Source organism: Rhinopithecus roxellana, chromosome 7 (assembly GCF_007565055.1).
Source record: "Rhinopithecus roxellana isolate Shanxi Qingling chromosome 7, ASM756505v1, whole genome shotgun sequence".
Lineage (NCBI taxonomy): Eukaryota > Metazoa > Chordata > Mammalia > Primates > Cercopithecidae > Rhinopithecus > Rhinopithecus roxellana.
Window position 1 is genome coordinate 81386142 of NC_044555.1, and position 22298 is coordinate 81408439.

The following is a 22298-nucleotide window of genomic DNA, read 5'->3' on the forward strand; positions in this document are numbered from 1 at the left end:
ACATAATGTAAATGATTCTTGTCCATAGAAAATCAAATGAACTGTGTCTAGTGGAACATAATTGGTTACTGCCTGAAAAATAGACTGATGCATCTTTCTGTAGACGTACTTTGCCATTCCTCACTTTCTATATATGGGTGGTTCCTCGAAGTCTCCTTGAAAAAGGTTTTAACATCTTACTAGTGCCCTCATTAACTAATGAGATAATAAAATTTTTGATAGTAATAATGTTTAGTTTGCATCAGAGTCATGATTTTACCTTTTTTTTAAAAAAAATTATCATTTTAAAGACTATATATTGACTGAAAAAGGTAAGCCATTGGGTCCCTAACTTCTGCTTACTCACTGCTGGTGGTACCACCACCCCCTCCAGCTGTGACAATAAAAATGTCTCCAGACATTGCCAAATGTCTCCAGATATTGCCAAATGTCTCCTTGAAGGCAAAATTGCCCCTGGATGAGAACTACTGATCTATACTCATCTTTAACAGAAACTAACAAAATGAAATCTTTTACATTTTAATAAATAATTCATGTGTGAAACAGATAAAACTCTACAATATCTATTTTTAAAAACAGTTGAATTAATCAGCAAGTTGATCGACCAATAGAAGGTATATTTAAGGGTGATTACCTTATGGCTGTTTGCACCTCAACAGCAGGAAGGGTGTGATTTTTTGAAGGGTCTGTAACCACAAACCAGAATGATACTCTCTGGGTTACATTGCAAAGTAGGACATGGGAAATTCTGCAGACAGTGGAAAGAAAAAATATATTAGAAGAATATCACAACAAATGGTATTAAACCATTCACTCTGATGCTATTATTATCTTGAGACATTTTAGCTATGATTAAAAAGTCATTTCTACCATTATGAAGAATTATCTCAGTAAGAAGAAAATTATAAAGGAAATTCCCATTGTTTCAAAATCCTATACTTGGGGATCATTCCTTATAGGGAATAATAGGGAATCTGCCAAAAAATAATAGTCAGTGGAGAGTATTAGGCATCTCATTCTCCATCACCAGTTGGTGTCAGCCCCTGTTTCCCCAATGCTTGGCCCTCTCTGAATCATAGAAACCTTTGGTATTTTCTCGTTAAACTCTTTTTAGTACCCTGCCCATTCAGTCTTTCACCTCTCGGACCCAGAGAGGATCTGCTGCCCCCTTATGATTCAATACTTGCTCTATCTGCATCTACTGTCTCTCTTCCACCCCAGCATCCGGGCCAAGACAAAAGACACCTTCTGTGTGTACTTTTGAAGAAAAAATTCTCAAAAACAGTTTATTTTACATTGCCTTGAACGAACCTCCAAACTTAAGCACTATAATCAATTCACCAGCAGTCTTTGAACTCTTTGTTTGGCAGTTACACACTTTTCAACTGCAAATTGGAAATGTGACTCACTCTCCTCTGTATTACCATTAAAAGTGAAAGGGGAGAAATGACAGTGTTCAGAGAGAGACAATCTATACATGGATGTACTCAGGCTGGAAATTATAGGAAAGTCCACATAAAATCAACATTGCCAGTGCTAAAACAAAACCTGATGGCTTTCCCAGTTTACTTAAGAGCAAAATTGCAAAAAGCAACATTAACATCCATCCTAGAAGAATCTGATATGAATAAAGGATTTGTTTAGAGCATCCATGTGTATTGTGATCATTTTCACACTGATCAAAGAGAGCACCCTTCTGTCAACAGGTATCTCCAGTTTTCAGGACCTGGCAGAAATTCTTCTACGTTCTGCCTTTAAAGGTCAGGTACAAAAAAGTAGAGGCAGCTGCCAGGCCCCTTTGTCCAGAGCTAAGTGTCTGGGACCATGAGTGGGAAGGATTGAGGCTTGAGCCTCCTTGGGCCACCAGACAGCATGGGGCACCACCCACCCGTTCCGCAGCTGCGCGCCGCAAAGCTCTGGCCTGGCCGTGGCTTCCCGCCCCATGCAACACTTGGTGGCCAGACCATACCCAGCACACGGCGCATCGTGCACTTTCTGACATTTTGATGCCAAGGGTCGCTGGTCACTGAGCACTGACATTTGATCTCGGACCCTGACCGCAGATTTTGGAAATTTCTAGCACCCCAGTGTCTACTGAAAGGCCCCACCCACTGCCCTGCTCTCATAGGCAGCTACCTGAGCTGCTTCCTGGGCTGGCTCTGGGCCAGAAAGCTGTGCCCCGCCCAGAAGCACTGGGCCCTGCGGTCCAGGCCCTTCCTCAGCCCCCAGGTCCAGGAGAACTGCAAGGTCACCTACTTCCAAGGGAAGCACTGGGTCCGCACCCGGCCCCTCCCCACCGCTCCTCCCAGCTGGGACTACCCCCGCATCCGCATCCAGAGAGAGATGGTCCCCGCCCCCATCCACCTCCGGAGATGGTCCCCCAGGCCTGGAGGTGCTTTCCCAACAGGCCGCCGCTGCTGAGCAACATCAGGCCTGATTTCTCCGAGGCTCGCGTGGCTTACGTGAAGCGGTGGCTTTGGACCGCCCGCCACTCCCCCAGCCTGTCTGCACCCTGGTGACTGTGAAAATCACCCCGCCAGAGCGCAGAGGGAGCCGGCCGCCCAGGCCATCTGCCTTCAAGCCTGTGATGAGAAACGGAGTGGCCCATTCCTTTGTGCCCAGGTCTAGGCCGCTGAGTAGAGGCCCCCACTCCCAGGCAGCGTTGTCTCAATCCTCCCTGGCGGCCGCCTGCCATGCTGCAGGATGTGCGGCTGCCAGGCGCCGGGTCGCCGAGCCACCGCAGGAGCGCTGGGCCTGCGGGCACCACTGCCCTGACGCCTCAGGCTTGCCTGCACCTGGAAGGAGCTTCGCCAGGGGGGCCATGAGCCTCTGAGCACACCCAGCCTGCTGCCCAGCTCCAAGAGTCAGGCCCCTGCCACCACCTCCTGAGCCTCCAGCCCTCAGCGCCTTCACCCTACTGACTGTGGTTCCACCCCCACACCAGCCACCGGCCCCACCAGGGCACTTTCCACTGCTCCAGCCAACCACTCAGCGAGCCCCAGGCCCACCTCTCCTGTCCTTTAAAACCTTTCCCTTTTCCTTGCGCATTCGCCCCTGCCTTCTCCCTGGGGACAGAAGGCATGCTTCTCCCCAGTCTCCCCAGTTTCTGCAATAAAATATTTGTTGTTAATAATAATAGGTGTCTTTATTATAGAGATTGTCATATGCTTTCTTTCAAAGACAACACCGTGGTTTCTCCAGCTTGGCACTATTACTTGGGCCAGATGGTGTTTTCTTGTTGGTAGGGGGAGGGGGCAGGGGGGAGGGGCACGCTGTCCTGTGCATTGCAGGGCCTTAGCAACATGCCTGGTTGCTCACCTCTAGGTGCCAGCAGCACACTCTCAGTCCTGACTATCAACAATGGCTCCAGGCGTTGCCAAATACTCCCTGGAAGGGTAGAGAGGTCAGAAGTCATACTGGTGGAGAACCACTGAGGATCAGTGACCTCTAGTGGCAGAAACAGGCAAGCCTAGTCCCCCAAAATGTGCGGTTTTGTAATACATATCAAAGACGCAGGGACAAACCAAATGAAGTGGCGCATGCTGGACAGAAAACATTTTCACCAGTTTTCTAGAATGCTTGGGGTGTGAATGATTCCTGTGGTCTGGTCTTACTAGCAATCAGGAAATGCAAAATTGTTACAAATGAGCTACTATTTTAAACTTTTCAAATTGGCAACAATTTAAAAGTTAAATAATACCGAGGGCTGGTAAAGACCCATGGAATTGGAATCCCAGGTGACGCTGTAGAAGCAAGGAGTCCAGCCACTCTGGAATGGCATTTGGAAGTGATTCCTAGAACAGAAAATGCAGCTACCAGAAACCCTGTGGCACACATACACAGACACTGGTGAGGATGTTCTTTGCAGCACTCGTCAACATAGCAGAGAACTGAAACAACCCAAATGTTCATCAGTACAGGAATAAAGTAAATACAGTATATGCTGTCGAGGGAATACTGTTCCACAGGCTAAAGGAAAGAAATAGCCCAGGGTTTCACAACATCAGCATGATCATGCCAGATACGTTGTGAGGATATTCTGTGCTTTCCAGGTTGTTTAGCAGCAAATCTGAGCTCTATCTACCAGATATCAGAACTACTTCCAGTAGTGACAATCAAAAATAGCTACAGGTGTTCCCAAATAGCCTCTGAAGGACAAAATCACCCCCTGGTGGCAACCACTGAGCTAGAGCTACATATTTTTTTAAATAAAAGAATAAATCTCAGCCTGGCACGGTGGCTCACGCCTGTAATCCCAGCACTTTGGGAGGCCGAGGGGGGCGGATCACGAGGTCAGGAGTTTGAGACCACTCTGGCCAGCATGGTGAAACCCCATCTCTACGAAAAATGCAAAAATTAGCTAGGCATGGTGACGCACACCTGTAATCCCAGCTACTCAGGAGGCTAAGGCAGGAGAATCGCTTGAACCCAGGAGGTGGAGGTTGCAATGAGCTGAGATTGTGCCACTGCACTGTAGCCAGGGCAACAGAACAAGACTCCATCTCAAAAAAAAAAAAAGAATAAATTTCAAAAATACACCATCAAGTGAAAAAGAAGTAAAATATTATGCATAGTACATAACATTTATATAAATTAAACAAATACCAAATAGAATTTCAGGCATAAAAGGCCGGAAATCAGGTGAAGAGTCATTTGGTTACTTTGCCTGTATTACTCTTTCCATATGAAGCCTCTTTAAATACTGTTCAAACATGAATTTCATGGTATTCCCCATTAGAGAGCCATAGAATACAGCTGTAAACAAAGCGAAGTCCTTTATCTCATGGAGCTTGCTAAGGAGGTGGAGACAAAAGATAAACAAGTAAATAAATGCATACACTGTGGAGGTGTGGAGTAAGTGCTACAAAGAAAAAAAAAAGGGAGGGCATACAACTCCATCAACACAACTATGGCCCCAACTACTTTCCTGTGTCCTCATCACTATGGAACTATATCATGAATTCAAGTTCTTTAAATTTGTTCAAGTTTCCAATGGGTGGCAACTCATACTTTAATACATTACCCTCAGCAAATAAATTGAAAATATTTTATCTACTTAGAAATAAATATTTCCAAAAGATTAACATTTTTGCTGAAAATATTAAACCTTACATTTTCAATGGAGACAGTTATTGTTAGACAGAAAAAGTTCCTGGACTGAAACTCTAAAAACAAAGCTTTTATTTTGAAATTTACTACCTGCCAAATGGTGGTCTTGAGACAAGTCATTTCACTGTCTATGAGTTACTAGGAAAGGCTTGAGTTCTTAGTGTGTCAACGGGGGTGTGCTGTTGGCATTTTGGGTGGGAATGTTATGGGGAACTGTCTTGAGCCATGTGCCACACTGATTATCTCTCTTCCCCACCCTTTAAATGCCACAGCACTCTACAGTCATAGATATAACCCCCAAACAGATCCCATTTCCTTATACTCCATGGGTGGCGGGGCGGGGAGGGTCAGTACCAAGTAAGAAACACTTCTAAATCTCTTCAAAAGTTTCAAGGTCATGAAAACAAAGAAAGACAGAGAAGGTGTCACAGAGTGGATCAGACTAAGGAGAAATAGATTCTGAAATAGAAAAAGGACATTAGTTGAAAAATTGAACCAACGTGAATTTCTTTATTGGGATAAATCTACCGTGGGTTATTTAACATGATATCATCAGGGAAATGGGGTTTCTCAACCCAAGCACTATTAACATTTTAGCCTGGATAATACTAGGTTGTCAGGGACTGTCTATGGTTTTGTATGATATATAGCAGCATCCCTAGCCTCTATATACTAGATGCCAGTAGCATATCCAATTGTGAAAACCAACATGTCTCCAGAAATTGCCAGATATCCTTTGGAGCAATTGGGGGGAATCCCCCCACCAAGTGTTGAGAACCACTGGTACATAGGGCCTCTCCGTATTAACTTTGTAACTATTTGTAAATCTTTTTTTTTTTTAAATTAAATACACAGACATATACATACATATAAGAGCAAAGCAGTTACTTTAAAAGTTGCCTGGGCACAGTAAAAGTATCTACAAGAAAAATAAAAATTAGGCAATGTTTTAATGCTCTTGACTAGCTTCACTGGTAAGGAGATAACAGATTTAAACATTTTTTTTGAAATTAAGAAAGCTGTATTCAAATGCAAGATACTGGTACCCACCAGCATAAGGATGGTATTAATAGTTACCTGAAATTTTAAAAAATTCTTTCTGTTATACATTCAGATGTAAAATTATTTATTATGATTATTTCCCTCATACTAGTGTCTTAAGCATAATTTCTCTAAGATTGATATAAAGAGAAAAGGTAAATAGTTTTGGCTGTTTGTGGTCTTCTTCAACAGGAGAATGTTGTGTCCTTCGTACATGATGGTTCTGCCCAAATATGTAACTCCTCTTAAGATTCTAAGCAAACAAAAAGGTAACCTAATGTTCAACAAATGTTACCAACAGATATATAACTCTACAGATGTGTTTATATTTTGTTCACATACATGCAGTTGAACTAGAAATTAATAAGCCAACTTCCCACAGTAGCAATGTTGTGGGAAGGGAGCCGGGGAAAGCCTAGCCCTGCTCTGAAGGCAGCAAAGGCTGTATATGAAGATGGAGACACACTCTGGGCTGGCGCTTCCTACTTACTTGGATGATGCTTTCAGAAACTAACTGATGTCTTGGCCTCCCCAAGGGTAAGAAACTGAGGTCCAGCAAGAGCTAACACCCAAGCAACAGGGAACTGCTTCTACTCTGGCCATTGTGTGCCAAGTCCACCATAGGAGCATCCTCCTATGGGACTGAGGCAAAAAAGAGGAAGAAATTGGGGAGATTTGGGGGGACACTGTTTTCTTGCACCCACTGCACCTCAATAGACAGACCACTGATTTAAGAGCCAGGATGTTAAACATGCTTCATTCACTCACAGCTGTTTACTAAGAGCTAACCTTGATTCACCAATATGGTTAGGGATATGGTTAGGAAAAGAGTTTCTACTACAGCGGCATGAGAATTCCGTGCCCCATCCCATGCAGGAATTTAGTGATGCTAAGACTTCTGAAAACCAAGACTGGAGTCTTAAGCCCACCAGAGCATTAAATACCAAAGTGGAAGCCAGTAACCCCCACGGTGGCAGAATTTGCACATAGTTCCATGCCCTGTGTGAGAATAAACCCAGGACATGGGGAGGATAAAGAGCTTCTAGATTTCACATGGCTTGTCTACATTCTTTGTCAGGAGGGTCTCTAATCCCTGCCCTGATTTGAACTTCATGATCTCCAAGCAGAGTACCTGTTTTAATTTGATCAGTTGCAGGGTCACTAGGGAGACTATCACATATTTTGTCCATTTGCAGCAGATTTCTCTGTGCCCTAGGACATGAGGACATGAGGCCCAAGTCTGTCCTGTGCTGTAAGCCCCTGCATTCCTGAAGCTTGGCCCACGTGGACCATTCAGTAAGTGACTGGGGAGAAAAATGGATGGATGAGAAAAGGTTAACATCTCAGTGCTCTGACATCATTCCTAGAGAGACAAACTGAGGAAGTAAATTGGTCCAGGGCTGTAATAACAGAAAAGAGAGGCAGGGAAGGAAGGAGGTTACTTTCCCAAAACTTTGTCTACTCACCTACAAATACTCAGACAACAAAATAGCACACAGAACTCTCTGGTAAAAGAAGAATCCCAAATATACTGTAGATGGAAGTAGCCAAGAAGAACTGTAAATGTGAGGGCAGAAAGCTGGTGCTAAAAAGGAAGTAACATGAAGAATGACTGCACATGGTTCTGTAATTTATGTATTAAGGAACCAAAGGACACAAATTTCTTCCAATTATAGATTATGTGCAACTAATGTGACTTCTCCATGGCCTTTCTTCCAAATGTGACTACATTGAATGTCCTCCAAGATTTGTACCGAATGAAAAATTGATCAACAAACAAGCATTTCTTGAGCTAAACATGTCTTTTTAAAGCATATTTTGATGTCATAAATAAACTGAAATGCCATTAGCACAACTCAATAAAAATCCTCCATTTTCAAGATTTTAAATATGAATGAGTCCAATGGAATTATTTTTTGTTGTTGTTAGAGCAACTCAGTGAAACAAAATTCCGATTTATTGTTCATCATATTGTTTCACACATACATCAAAGAGGCCAAAAAAATAAACAGCAACTTCACAGACAAAAAAAAAAAAAAAGGCAGGGAGGGGAGTGAGAAACCTTTTATCTTTGGTCTTTTTAACCATCTCATACAAACTTATAGTACCACTAAGTTCATACATTAAAAAAGATACTGGAACACTCGGAATAAGAGTTGTTGTTGTTGTTTGTTGTTGTTGCTTTTCTTCAACGTTTGTTTTTATTTTGAACCATATCATGAACATGGTCACACCACAAGTAAAGTCAGAAGTAAGACAGAGAAAGCTCTGAAGTCTGGTTTGATCATTTGAGAGCATTAAAAATGGCTGACCCCTAACAATATGTACAAAAATATACAATGAAAATAAAAAGTATTGCCAGGCGCAGTGGCTCACGCCTGTAATCCCAGGACTCTCAAGGCTGAGGCAGGCAGATCACCTGAGGTCAGGAGTTCGAGACAGCCTGGCCAACATGGTGAAACCCCGTCTCTACTAAAAATACAAAAATTAGCCAGGTGTTGTGGCAGGCGCCTGTAATCCTTGCTACTTGGGAGGCTGAGGCAGGAGAATTGCTTTAACCAAGGAGGTGGAGGTTGCAGTGAGCCAAGATAGCGCCACTGCACTCCACCCTGGGTGACAGAGTGAGACTCCATCTCAAAATGAATAAATAAATAAATAAACAATGTAAATAAAAAATAGGAACAAATTTTTATCTTAAAGTACTTTTAAGGAAAAAAGCTGGGGTTTGGAAGTTTGGGTTCTTTTTTTTCCTCCCCTGTTGCAAATTATTGTGGTTTGGGTTGGGTGCTGAAGAGTGCTTGTCACCTGAAGGTGGCGTTGCCTGGCAGGTCTCTCTACTTAAAGATGACTTCACTTAGATTCTGAGACAGGGTGAATGGATCACGGTGGCCTTTTCTCTTTTTCCTTTTTTTTTTTTAAATTTAACTTTTCCTTTTTTGCAGTCTAGTCATCTTCATCAGTCTTCTGCTTCTTGGTATCAACATTGTCATCCTCAGCATCTTCAACTGCCCATTTTCCCATAGCAGCCTCAGCTGCCTCATCTTCATCTTCATCCTGTTCCTCACCATCACCTTCTTCTTCTTCCTCTTCCTCCCCATATTCTTCCTATCCTTCTACCTCACTGTCAGCCTCCTGCTTCCCATTTTCCTCATTAGCGTTCCCACTACCGGGACCATCTCTTCCCTCCTCTGCCTCCTCCACAACTTCTTTCTTCTAAGATCTTGGTGATGATCTTGGAGCTGGTGTCCACAGTTGCATCTGATATGGTGGGGGCACACCAGTGACCAATGCAGTGGACTAAGAAGAAACCGAGAGTTTGGGGACTGGCAATAATGTAGAGTCCAAGAAGCGCAGGTGTGGCTGCAGCAAGTTGGAAGCCAAACCCAGAAACAATGCAAATATGGCTTTTCAGAGCAGCCAGTGGGCTGGTGGAATTATTTGAATTCACTTTAATAATCATTTTGACCAAATTTTTTTACCAAGAAATTATATTAATTCATACATAAGTGACTTCTTTCAGCAAATCATGAAAAAGAGGTAAAAATGTTTACTCTTTTTCCTCAAGTGTGGAAAGCCCTGGTCTGAAGGTTTCTCTAAGAATTGGCTCCACTGCCATTTTTCATCAATGGCGCCAGACAGGGCCAATTGCTTCCAAAGAGTGGTAAGAATCTGGCTCTTGTTTCTGGAAATCAAAAGGACTAAATAGGCGCTGGGCTGCTGTTTTACAAGCACAAGACCGTTAATCCCCTTACCGTGGATACAACAGCACGTTGTTCCTTTTTAGATCACAAGACTTATCCTTGAATAATTAGGCAGAAGGAGAAATCCATTACATGTCCTACACCATTTAACTCAGAAAGAGAAAGCCTTGCCTGAGTTAGACTTTACCTTTCTTGCTAAAAATGATAAATTACCTAAAAGTTGATGTTTGAATAAACTAGGCATATTAACTTTCCAGTTGACCTGTGAATTAGACTAAACTTTGGATTAGATTATAGCTTCCTTAGAAATTCCTTCCAACATTTTAAAATTCCTGTGAAACTGTTTTAGTAAACCTGGCCTAAATCATATTGTAAACAGTTGAAAACACTTGGTTGCCATCTTCAATCCAAGTTCCAGGAAAACCTCAAGTAACCTCAACTAATGAAACCAGAGCGTTCTCTTAACTTCATTTTTCCATCTATCTCCCATTCTGCTTCTAAAAAAAATACAGCAACAACAAAAAAAGCATTTAATATCAGAAACTGTGAATGATGATTTTGAAAGAGTTGTCTTGTTGCTGTCACATTTGGTCTCTCTTTCTACAATGTCTACCAGGGCTAGGTTCTTGGGTGTGGGCCTGGTGCAGTGTGGGACCTGGTCTTAGCCCTCATTCGAATCTCAGTGCCCAGCACATAGCAGGCTTTCAGCAGAGGTCACTTGATCCTGTGGCTCCAGCCACAGCAACATAGTTCCACAGGCTGGCCTCATGGACAGCAGTGAAGGAAGAGGTTGATGTTGCTCACACTGTTCCTTTTGGGCACTCTGTCAGCTCCTTCTTCCTCGCCTCTTGACAGCATCTGGGGCAGATGGTGTGGCTTTCCTGTCACTTCCGGCTACTAAGGCATCCAGGCCAGTCTAACCAAAGCTGCCTTCCTGCCTCTCACCTACAGCTGCTCCCCTTTCAAGCAGTTCTGGCCAGAGCAGGGACCTGAGTGGCGGGCTCCCCCCATTTGCTCTGGGCTCCACTCCCTCCCTGCCTGTGCTCCCCTCCACCATGCTTCATTCTCCTCGCTTAGGGACAGGAAAGCAAGATGATGGGGGTGTGAGATAGACAAGGAAAGGCCAAATTCTTCTTCCTGAACCAGGGCCCTTGTGGTTCCCCCTGCTGTGAGGGGTCCTCTGTGGTGGTGGGAATCCAGATGCTCTCCACTCAGAATGCTCCTGTCGGGCCTTCAGGGGCCCCTCCCGGGACCTCTGCACTGCATCTTCCCCTGACCTGGGTGACATGCTCTGACCGACTTCCTCCACCCCATCTCGGCTCTGCCTCCAGGGGTGTACACCTCCAGCCTCACTCTGCTGCCTTGTTTTGCCCTGTCTCACTTAAGGACGTGGGCCTAACAGGCAATGACTCCATCCTGTTCCCTTCCAAAGCCTCTGCTTGGCCCCAGGAATATATTCAAGTACAGACTGCTCAGAAAACTGCTCTCTCTCTCCCCCCAGTTACAGGCGCTCAAGCCAGCCTTCCACCATGAGACTTCTCCGGTTAAGAGGTAGCCACCAGTTTCTGTTCCAGGCACACTCTCAGTTGCTAGGGACACCATCATATTCTCTAGAACTCCAGCTACTGCTACTGTAGTGGCAACTTGAGGGGGTCCTGAGAATGTCTGTAAGTTGGGGAGCATCCCTCCAGAAAATAACATGCCAGTCTCCCTTCTTAAAGACAAATGTATCCTCTATGAGCACTTCTCTACCTGACTTGAGGTGGGCAGGGATGCAAACAAGAATATCACTCCAAACACATCATCACTCGTAAGGAATGGGGACCAACTCATCAGCATGAACTCAGTTGTCAACACCCTGGCTGGCTGCACTGGGGAATCTGCACAGGAACCCATTCCCAGCCCTGTTCAAGTCCTAAGGGAGTGGAAATGCCATAGCCCTCTCTGCAAGCCCACACCCTAATCCTCTCCGATCCTCTTAGGGAATCCCTGGCTTCTCTTCCATTGCCTGCCTGCGGTAATGGTAACTGGACCAGATCAGCTCTCCAACAAGACATCACTTCCTTTTTCATAGCCAAGCAAGCTTCTACTGTAAGTATACGCCAATTGTATGTTTCCAAATAGGAAGAGGCATGCTCAGGAGACAATGAGCTTTGTATCATTGGTGGTGATCAAACTTGATATAAGAGATGTTGTAGATATCGCCCTGGGTAAAAGGTGGGATGAAAGTGAGACTATTCATTATTCTGTTAATTACTTGAATATCCTTGTTTTTAATTCATGTGATTTGGCTTATTCTTTGTACTTTACAGTTTTCTGCAATATTAGTGGATAAACAATGGTGGGCAGGGGGAGACAATAAACAGCCAGTCCCCAAAACTTGAATCCTGAAGCTATCCTGGAAAGGAATATTTGCCACACTCCTTCAGTCTGCCCACATTGGCACCAAAAGATTTCTGGAAGGCAGCTTTAAAACTTAACCCATATGCCAAGCTACTGGTGTCTTCCATCCACCTGCCACACTGAAGAGAAGCAGCCTCTCCGCAAAGCTATTTTCAATCCAATCTTGCATTATGTGGTGCCCTTTCCCATAGCTCTTCATGTAGGGGTGCAGCTTCCAACATGGCAGTGCATGTGGAATCCAGGCCAGCAGCTGAATTGCATCTTAAACACATCTCGCTTGTCAATTCATCCCCTTGATAGCAGTATCACCAGGACTCATACTGCCTGACTCTTTACAGAAAAATGTGTACAGATCCTCAGTCTAGTTTTGCAGTTTTGATTTTTACAACTGACACTGGCAACAAAAGCTTCTACTTTTGTTGAAGGTGCCATTACTTTCAATGGCAAAAACCACAATTACTTTTGCACCAACCCAATATATATCCAGTGTACCCAATTCTTTTTTTTTTTTTTTTTTTTTTTTTTGAGACAGAGTCTCACTCTGTCACCCAGGCTGGAGTGCAGTGGCACCATCATAGTTCACCGCAGCCTCAAACTCCTGGGCTCAAGTGATCTCAGCCTCCCAAGTAGCTGGGACTATAGGTGTGTGCCACCATGCTCAGCTAATTTTTGCATTTTTTGTAGAGACGAGGTTTCACCAGGTTGCCCATGTTGCCCAGGCTGGTTTCGAACTCCTGGGCTCAAGTGATCTACCTGCCTCAGCCTCCCAAAGTTTTGGGATTGGAGGTGTGAGCCACTGCACCCAGCCTCAGTGCCCAGCTGTAAGTCAAACAACCTTTCAAATAAACTAGATCAGATATTCATAGACTCCTACAATGCTCCAGATTCTGAAGGAAGATATTTTAAAGGTAAACTCCCAAGAATCAATCTGAAATGTTATATATTTAAATTAAATTTTCCTAAGAATGGAAACACTTAATTTAACTTAGTCATGTACTAGGTGAAACGTGATCATTTAAAGGAACTAACAGTGCTATGAACACAGCAATGTATAAAACTTGCTTACAAGAAGGGCTAGAAGAAAATACAAAGAGAATATTTAAGGGGTTACCATTGTGAGATAACCAGTGGCTTTTCTTCTTATTTTTTTTCTGTTCAGTTTTTTGTAATGTAATCACCTTATTTTTATTGAAAAAAGTTATTATAAATAGTTGTGAAAGAATGCTGCAGTTTAATGGCATGAAGTACAATATATATAATTTTAAGATCTACAAAACAGGAGTAGAACTTAGGGCGAAGCTTTGTTTTATTATATACCTTCTTTTCATTTTTTAAATCATGTTAATATGCTATTTAAAATATATATATTAAAAATACACATGTGGGTATACACAAATATGTATGTGTTCATTTTGCTCCCTCAAACTCCACTCTTCTGTTTCATTCTTTATATTCATATCCCATGCATCAGATATTATGGATGTGAGGGAGACCAATTAATAGTAATCATCTATACTGGGCCTTGAATTATTATAGAATGAAGACAAAACATTGTACAGATGGGAGACCAAAATAAAAGGCTAGTTTGGAGGATATGACTTCAATCAGCAGGCAAATTTTCTTCCTAATTTAAAAAAAAATCCTGAAATAAATATATTCACCTCCATTGTCTCAAGTAGAGCATAACTGAGGCAGGTATTGTCCTGTACTGGAGTAACACACACAATATTTAACCCCCCAAATAACATGGCACCTACTAATCTAAACGCTCCTCAGCTGCAAACCGCAAGTACAGCCTTAGGGTGTATGTACCTGTGCATGCAGGGCCTGGTTCTGTACTTAGCTAGGGAGTTGCACGAGAGATGCCTGCTATCATTTGGGGACGGCTACCTCATAAGGAGAAAGGAACCCACGCCCAGGGTCTCCTTGCAGCTCACCAATCACATAAGTCATTTTACCTCTCAAGCGGAGGAGTGAAGAAGGGAATAGAGACAGACCAGGAATGTTACCCTCACCACAAATAGAGGAGGAAACATCATAGAGAAGATTCCTCCAGAAGAATAGACAAAAATATAAAATTATTAAAAGTCATATTAAGTGCTTTTAAGAAAATAAACAAGGTACTATGATAAATACCAAGAGTGGAAAGAACTTATACACACTTAGGTTATTTTCAAAATAAGAGTAAAATTCTTTGGTATCGATCTGCAAGAAAAATTATATATACATATATGTACATACACACACACAACAGAAATGTAGAAAGCTTAGGATATATACCTGCAATTTTGAGGGATATTTATCTTCATATTACCTATTAAACAAAGAGCATTGTAGGAACATGATATAAACTATGAGTTAGATTATAAAAGTTATTTTTAAGTTTAGTAAAAATGTGAATCCCTTCGAAAAATTAACTTAATAAATTATTTTCAAGATCAAGGTTTGAAATAATGCACTATCTCAAATAATACTGTAAATAATCAGTTAAGATTTCTCATTATTTGCTTACTCTGTTGCTTCTCTGTTGGGAACTTTTCTCATGGAGAAAGCTACCATCGCTTTGAAGAGATATTCTTCATTCGTATCCCAGGCATACTGAAAGAGAAGGAAAACAAAGTGTATGGGGGCAAATATGGTCCATTGGTTCTAAATGTACCCACAGTTGTTCTCCCTCTCTCTCTCTCTCTACACACACACACACACACACACACCACTTTCTCATACATTAGATACTGGAGACCATGATAAATTATATCCCCATAATGTTTGGGGTAGGGTTTCTTGGACATTCTAAGTTTGGTGTATCTGCTGTTGCACTACTTCCTAAGAACCTGCAGCATCAGTAGCCAGCCAACAAATAGGGCATTTGGACATTTCATCCTGGTCATATATAGTCCATTTTCATTTCCTTCCTCCCTTTCTCTTTTCCCTCATAAACTCCCTCCCAGTTGCCTTTATTAACATCAGTACAATTTTTTAAAAATTTTCTTAGCCAGAAACTTGAATGTGTGTGCATATTATGGGCTGAATTTTGTCCTCACCAAAAAAATTTCATGTTGAAGTCCTAACTTGCAATACCTCAGAATTTAACTCTATTTGGAGACAGGGTCTTTGCAGTGGTGATTAAGTTAAAATGAAGTTGTTGGAGTGGGCCCTAATCCACTATGATTGATGTCCTCAGAAGAGGAAATTTGGACACAGAGGGAAGATGATATGAAGACACAGAGAAAAGACGGCCATCTACATACAGGCCAAAGAGAGAGGCCTGGAACAGATCCTTCCCTCACAGCCCTCAGAAGGAACCAACCCTATGACATCTTGACTTCCAGAACTGAGAGAAAATAAATTTCCGTTGTGTAAGGCACCCAGTCTGTGTTACTCCGTTATGGCAACCCTAGCAAATTAATATAGTATATTTGACTCACTCTGCTCCTTAATGCAGCAAATGCAAAAAGCCTGAGGCAAAAAAAAAAACCACAAAACTGAGCTGTTTAAGGACCACCAAGGAAGGTAGCAACTAAAGCAGAAGCAGCAAGGGAGAAAGTGGCAAAAGCTGAGGGGAAGAACTTGGTGATGGTGGGGGTTGGTATATCACAAGGACATTGTCAGGATTGGAGTTTCACTCTGGGATAGGGAAACATATTTTTCCGTTACTGCCTTTCTCCTCTTTGGTGGCAGTGAGGATAGTAAGTAAAAACAAATGACTCCTAAATAACAACAACAAAAACTGTATTACTCAGTTATCTTCTCTGAATAAGGTTTATGACTGTGCTGTACTTTTTCCTTTCTCCTAAATATTTTCATAACATATTCTTTTTTTGGAAAGGAGGAGAGATGGGGTCTTGCTGTCCAGGCTGGTCTCAAATGTGTGGCCTTAAGTGATCCTCCTGCCTTGGCCTCTGTAACATAGAACCTTAAAGTTTCTTCAGTTGCTTCTTCCACTTCACCGTTTTCTCCTTCAGTACCACTTTATATAACTCTGCTGTAAGATGCTACCATAAAGAACAGAAAAGGGGGACAGGAGTGGAGGCTCAAGCCTGTAACACTTTGGAAGGTCAAGATGGGTGGATCACTTGAGCCCAGGAGCTCAAGACTAGCCTGGGCAACATAGTGAAACACCATCTCTACCAAAAAAAAAATTAGCCGGGCGTGGTGGCATGTGCCTGTGGTCCCAGCTACTCAGGAGGCTAAGGCAGGAAGATTGCTTGAACCTGGGAAGTGGAGGGTGCAGTGAGCCAAGATCATGCCACCGCACTCCAGCCTGGATGACAGAGTGAGACCCTGTCTCCAACAACAACAACAACAACAACAACAACAACAGAAAATGGAAATGGAAAAATCACTTTTCTCACACGCAAATGTTAAATACTGCATTTCAATGTCAACTTTAGGTCTTATTTGAAGTGCTCCTTCAATCTTTCAATGTGAACTTTCCATTTGATATTATACTATGAAAGTTTAAAAGTAACTGATTCATGGCATAGCTCTTTGTTTTTGATAATGCATTTGTTTCCAAAATTAATTTTATTCAGAATAAGAGTAGCTATGATCTAACCTAATAATAAATAAATAAAACATGAAGAAGAAATGGATCTGATTAAAAATAGTGCAGAAACACTATTCAGACAGGGAAGGCTTATTAACAGAATGCAGACACGAGGAATAAGCCTGCTCAAGAACAAATGAGAATAATAAGCTCAGTGCAGAAAATGAAAATAAAGATGTTAGCCAGCTCTCCCTGGGACATGAATTTCAGTTGCTTTTCAGATCTTGGCGACAACTTGACCTGATCTCCTGTTCTTCCATTTGTCCATCTCAAAAACAAGAGCTTAAGCTGGCTGGGTAGGAGTCCAATTTTGGTCACAGAACAAAGCTCCAAGCTATTTAGATCAGAACAGGACTGATGCAGTTCTAGATTGAGTTGGGTATCCTGCCAACTTATCTTGGGCAAGTGTGAAAGGATTGAAAGCTTGTGCATTGGATGTAGTGTATTTCTCCTAGGGCATTCAAATACTTCAAAGAGACAGCCTCCATTTATAAAAGGAATTGAGCACATACATTAATAAGAAAATGTACAACTTAAGAGAGGATAAGGTAAGAGTTACTAAGGCTAAACATTTGTGTACTTTATGATCCATTAATCTACTCCTGGGTAAATACCCCCAAAAAAAGAAAGCATATGGAAAATACATATATAAGAATGTCCACAGCAGCTTACCTACCTGTTGTACATATACTTGACACATAATAGGTGCTCAATGTGAAATTGAACACATCTTTATATCCCACGTGTGGCTTCACAGACCAAGTGGTACAAGTTAATTGCATATATTTATCTACCAGTTCAGATTCCTTGGTTCCTCATTTCAATAACACCTGCCAGGACCTTAAATGCCCCAGCTCACCTTGCTTTTTGCACACAACTAAGAACACTCAAACCATGGCTAACCTCACATTTTAGGTAAGTTATTGGCATAACTAGAGAAAATTACAAAACAAGGTTAGTTGGTTGAACTCTAAATTCATGATGACCTATCCCAAATTGCCTGGTAATCCCTAAGGTTTCACCACCAGTTCTCTTTCTCATGGGTCACATAACTATTTCAAACCTCTCTCTAGAGAGAGAAGTGATGGTCAATGCTTTTTTTTTTTTTTTTTTTTTTTTTTTTTTTACCATTTTTTCCAAAGTTTTCCTTCAAACCTCACTCTCATTAAATGGTTTTGCTTCATAATTTATAGATATATCTCATCAATTTCAACTCTCCCATCCTCCTGACATCAAGATACAACACTTCCTCCATAGACACATGTCTTAGCCGCCTCCTCTCCTGAAGTGCCAGACAGAACTATGCCTATCAGTGGTCATTTCCGTCACTTATATTAGGAATGCTTCTCCTCTGCCGTTCTCAGATCTAAACGATATCAGCTCCCCTCCTTTCTGTGTATTTAACTCTGACTGGAGTCTGTTCGTTGTCTTTTAAACAAGCTCAACGCTTTCCCATTAACGCAACAGCAAAAACAAACCACTTTACTCAGTCTTCCTTTCTTCTACCTACTGCTGTCTCTTTCCTGCCCTTCACAGCCAAAATTCTCCCAGGAGTTGTCCACACATCTGTTTCAACATGTTCACCACTCATTTATTTTTTAACTTCCCACTACCTGTCTTCCAGCAACTCCACTCCATGAAAAGAGCTCTTTCTAAAATCACCATTGACCTCCACGTTGTCTAACACAATCAGCATTTTTCAGTCGCTTTCTGGCTTGGCCTTTCAACAGCATTTGATGCTCTTGAACACTCCCTACATCTCAAAATGAAACTCCCTAACACAGCCCACATATTCCTTGGCCTTCCCACTCCTCTCTCTCTAAGCTCATCACCTGCCATGTTCCTCCTCATTGCCCCAATTCCAGATATTTCTGCCCTCTTTCTAACCTTTACTCTCACCAAGATCCTTCCTGTGATAAACCTTTGCAAATGCTGTTCCCTCTGCCTTTCCTTCTTTCATTTCCTGGTTCACTTCAACTCATGCTTCAGACGTCACAGTAAGTGCCAGGTATTGTGGCCCTTGACAAAGCCGAAGTGCCCTTGTACTTCTTCCCGTAATACTTGTCAAGATTGCACATTTGCATTTGGTTTACTGAATATTTAATAGATGACCAATTCTACTACTACTATAAGCTCCACAAGAGTAAAGTCAAGCCTTAATCACCATTACATCCCAGCATTCAGCATGGTACCTGCTATTAGAGGATACTGGGATGGCCAACCATGCACACTAGTAGAGACAATGTATTCTGCACTCAGACTGCCTGGGTTCAAATCTTACTTCTGCCACTTGATGACCTGAAATATTGAGCATGTTACTTAATTTCTTTGAACCTCAGTTTTCCCATCCATTCAGTGGGAATACGAATACCTGTACTACTACCTTCCTCAAAGCACTGTTGTGAGGGCTACATGATTTGATAGGAGTAAGGTGCTTAGAAGAGCCCCAGCTAGAAAGTAAGATAAGTTCTCAATAAATGCTGGCTGTTGTAACAATCATTACCCATTGAGTAAATAATAAAATAACAAATTGATGAATTGGCCTGCAAACAGAATACCTCTAAGTTTCTTTAGCACTCTTTTTTCTGTTTCCAGCCTGAGACATCTTAACACCAACTTCTATTGGGGAAAAAATTTTGCAGACCACACTGGGAAACTGAAACTAGAATTAGACAATACTGTCTTTTTAATTCAATGATCTTCACCATTCCTATAGCCACATGGGCCCTATGACTAGTTTTTAAACTTCTATTTCATAAGCATATATTTCATATGTTACTTTGATAATTGAGAATAATTGAAGAAACTTCATGTTCGAATTGGAAATTTTTTGTGCTATGAAAGACTTTATGTGGGTAGAACCATCCCTTCTTTTCAATGAGTAGAAAATCGAGGCTAACAAAATTCAAATGACCACAACGGTGAGGAGTAGACCCAGTCTAGACCTGAGCGACTGACTCAGGCCACTTGACTTCACTATCCCGAGTTGAGATGCCGGTTTTTTAAGTTGTTTTGTGTGGCACAAAACTTCACATATTGTCTAGCATACACCACCAATTAAATACTTTAGGCAAACCTACTTTATTAAAAATTCATATTATTCTATAATCTATCTTTAAGAGAAGATCAGATTTGAGGTCTTTAGAAATAATTTATTCAAGATTAAGGTAACTATGCAGACAGGCCCATTATTAGAGAAAGCACAGTGTTATTAGCAAACAAAATTTTAAAAGAACACTCAGGTGCTCCACTTACTGCTTTATCTCCCAGAGCTGTTCTGATACTAAGTCTCACTTTAAAAGCATTTGCTGCACCTGCCAGAAAGAAAAAAGAAAGAGCAGTATATGATGATTAAGATCTGCCAAAACAGAGTCTGAAAAATCCTAATATGTAATGCAACTCAAACTAATGGAACACAGAACTACAATTTAACTGCCCCAAATACTCCTGGAAGTTTAACCTAAATCATCTTAGATGGTTTAATACTTTCTTTCAAACTCATTAAACACTCACCACCCCAACTTTCAAGCCACAACATGTCTGCAGATTTAGAAAAATAAAGAGTTCCTTCAGTCAACGACTTGTCAAACATGTAGAAAACTGTTCATCTACTTTTAAGTTTCAAGGCTACATACCTGGTTGACAGAGTTCAGCATGAATAGCAGTCACCAGAAAAAAGAGCAGCCACAACATTCTTTCAGGGTGGAAAACACAAGGCAAAGTGAGAAAAAAAAATCCACGCTGCACTTAAATCTGCCTTAGCCATTCTGTGACCCGGATTAGAATATCAGAGAAACAAGCGAGCCACCACCTAAAAGGTTTAATGATTAACACCCATCATTTGGGTTAATACTTCCATAAAAACAGCCCATCTCCTGTCAGTTATTTATGAAAACCTGTTTGGAAAACGGATTAGTTGTTTTCCCTACCCTGACTCTACCTCAAAAGAATGTCTCCTTTGCTGACTCAAAGTTGGAATTCTCCCCTGACCCCTTCTGCAATTCTCTGGTTAGGTGTATGATGGGAAGAATTGAGTCCTGTCTAGAGGTTTTCTTGGCATGCACTTCTCACCTTTTCAAGGCTGAGATACCTGGTTCATAGACAGACTATCTTCATTCAGGAAGCAAACGTGACTCCTTTCTCTCTGGTAAACAAAGGGTGCCCTTCAGCGAAGGGCCTCACCTGACTCTCACCACAGCGGGTGAGCATCCCAGAAGAGCTTCAGAGCTTCCTCTCACCTACTTGAGGGTAGAGGGTGGGAGGAGGGAGAGGATCGAAAAACTACCTATCGAATACTATGCTTATTATCTGGATGACAAAATAATCTGTACGCCAAACTCCCGTGACACACAATTTACCTATATAACAAAACTGCACATGTACCTGCACATTCACACATAGGGAATGATTGTGTTTACCCCTGAGGTCTGGCACTTGAATTAAATCAAAGTTAATGATACACAGCAGCACTGTCCAAGGGACATTCTGTGTCAATGGGAATGCTCTGTATCTGTGCCATCCAATATGATAGGTAGTAGAGGTAGGAGGCCATTGAGTACCGGAAATGGAGCTAGTGTTGCTGAGAAATGGAATTTTTGTTTAATTTAATTTAAGTAGGCACAAGTGGCTACTGGCTACATTGGTCAGTACAGCAACACAACAGTAATTAAAAGTTACCGACTCTGAAGTACCTTCACTGGGTGATTTCTCTAATCCTCAGACACTTCACAATTGTTGTTATCATCATCTCACACGGGAGGGAACTGAGGCTCCAGCGTTGAAGTCATTGGCAGCAATGGGATGAGTGGGATGGGTGTCACTTTACCAGCTGGGTTGACTTACACTTGAACCCTGTCTCCACTACACCCAACTGCTCTGTGTCTCTGGTCATCATTGGTCAAAACTGGAATTGACCAAATACCACATAGTCTCACTGATAAGTGGGAGCTAAACATTGAGTACACATGGACACAAAGAAGGGAACGACAGACACAGGAACCTACTTGACGGTAGAGGGTGGGAGGAGGGAGAGGATCGAAAAACTACCTATCGAATACTATGCTTATTATCTGGGTGACAAAATTATCTGTACACCAAACTCCCATGACACACAATTTACCTATATAACACACTTGCGCATGTACCCCTGAACCTAAAATAAAAGTTAAAAAAGAACCCTGAAGTTGCAACAAAACCTCAGAGATGCCCTGAGAATTAAGATAAGAGTGTAAAAGAATCTTTCCCCGGTGGGCATTCCACAGATGCCAATCAATGCCCCGCCCAGAGGTTGATGTCAGGGCTTTCCTCTCTACCGTTCTGCCTCTTCATAAATTCAGTCCCCAAATTCCACCCCGTTCCTCAAAAATCATGAATGGCACAATTAGATTGGGTGACTCTGGTGTTAAATAGAAACACTGAATTTCCAAAGCAATAATGAGGAAAATATCAACAATGAGACTTCTGCAGCACTTTGAGAAACACATCATTTCTCCTTC

The 22298-nt window shown here is 42.0% G+C and overlaps 1 protein-coding gene across 1 annotated transcript in view; it reads right to left on the minus strand.

Moving 5' to 3' along the window:
- Positions 1 to 20751, minus strand: part of CLTRN (collectrin, amino acid transport regulator) — a 38114-nt gene extending 17363 nt beyond the window's left edge. Inside the window, exons 1-4 of the mRNA XM_010366062.2 lie at positions 20439 to 20751; positions 20059 to 20117; positions 14767 to 14852; positions 635 to 748 (exon numbers count right to left, since the gene is read on the minus strand). Of these exons, the coding sequence (XP_010364364.1) occupies positions 635 to 748; positions 14767 to 14852; positions 20059 to 20117; positions 20439 to 20496 (317 nt within the window). The 5' untranslated portion in view covers positions 20497 to 20751. The remainder of the gene's footprint in view (positions 1 to 634; positions 749 to 14766; positions 14853 to 20058; positions 20118 to 20438) is intronic.
- Positions 20752 to 22298: the final 1547 nt, after the last annotated feature.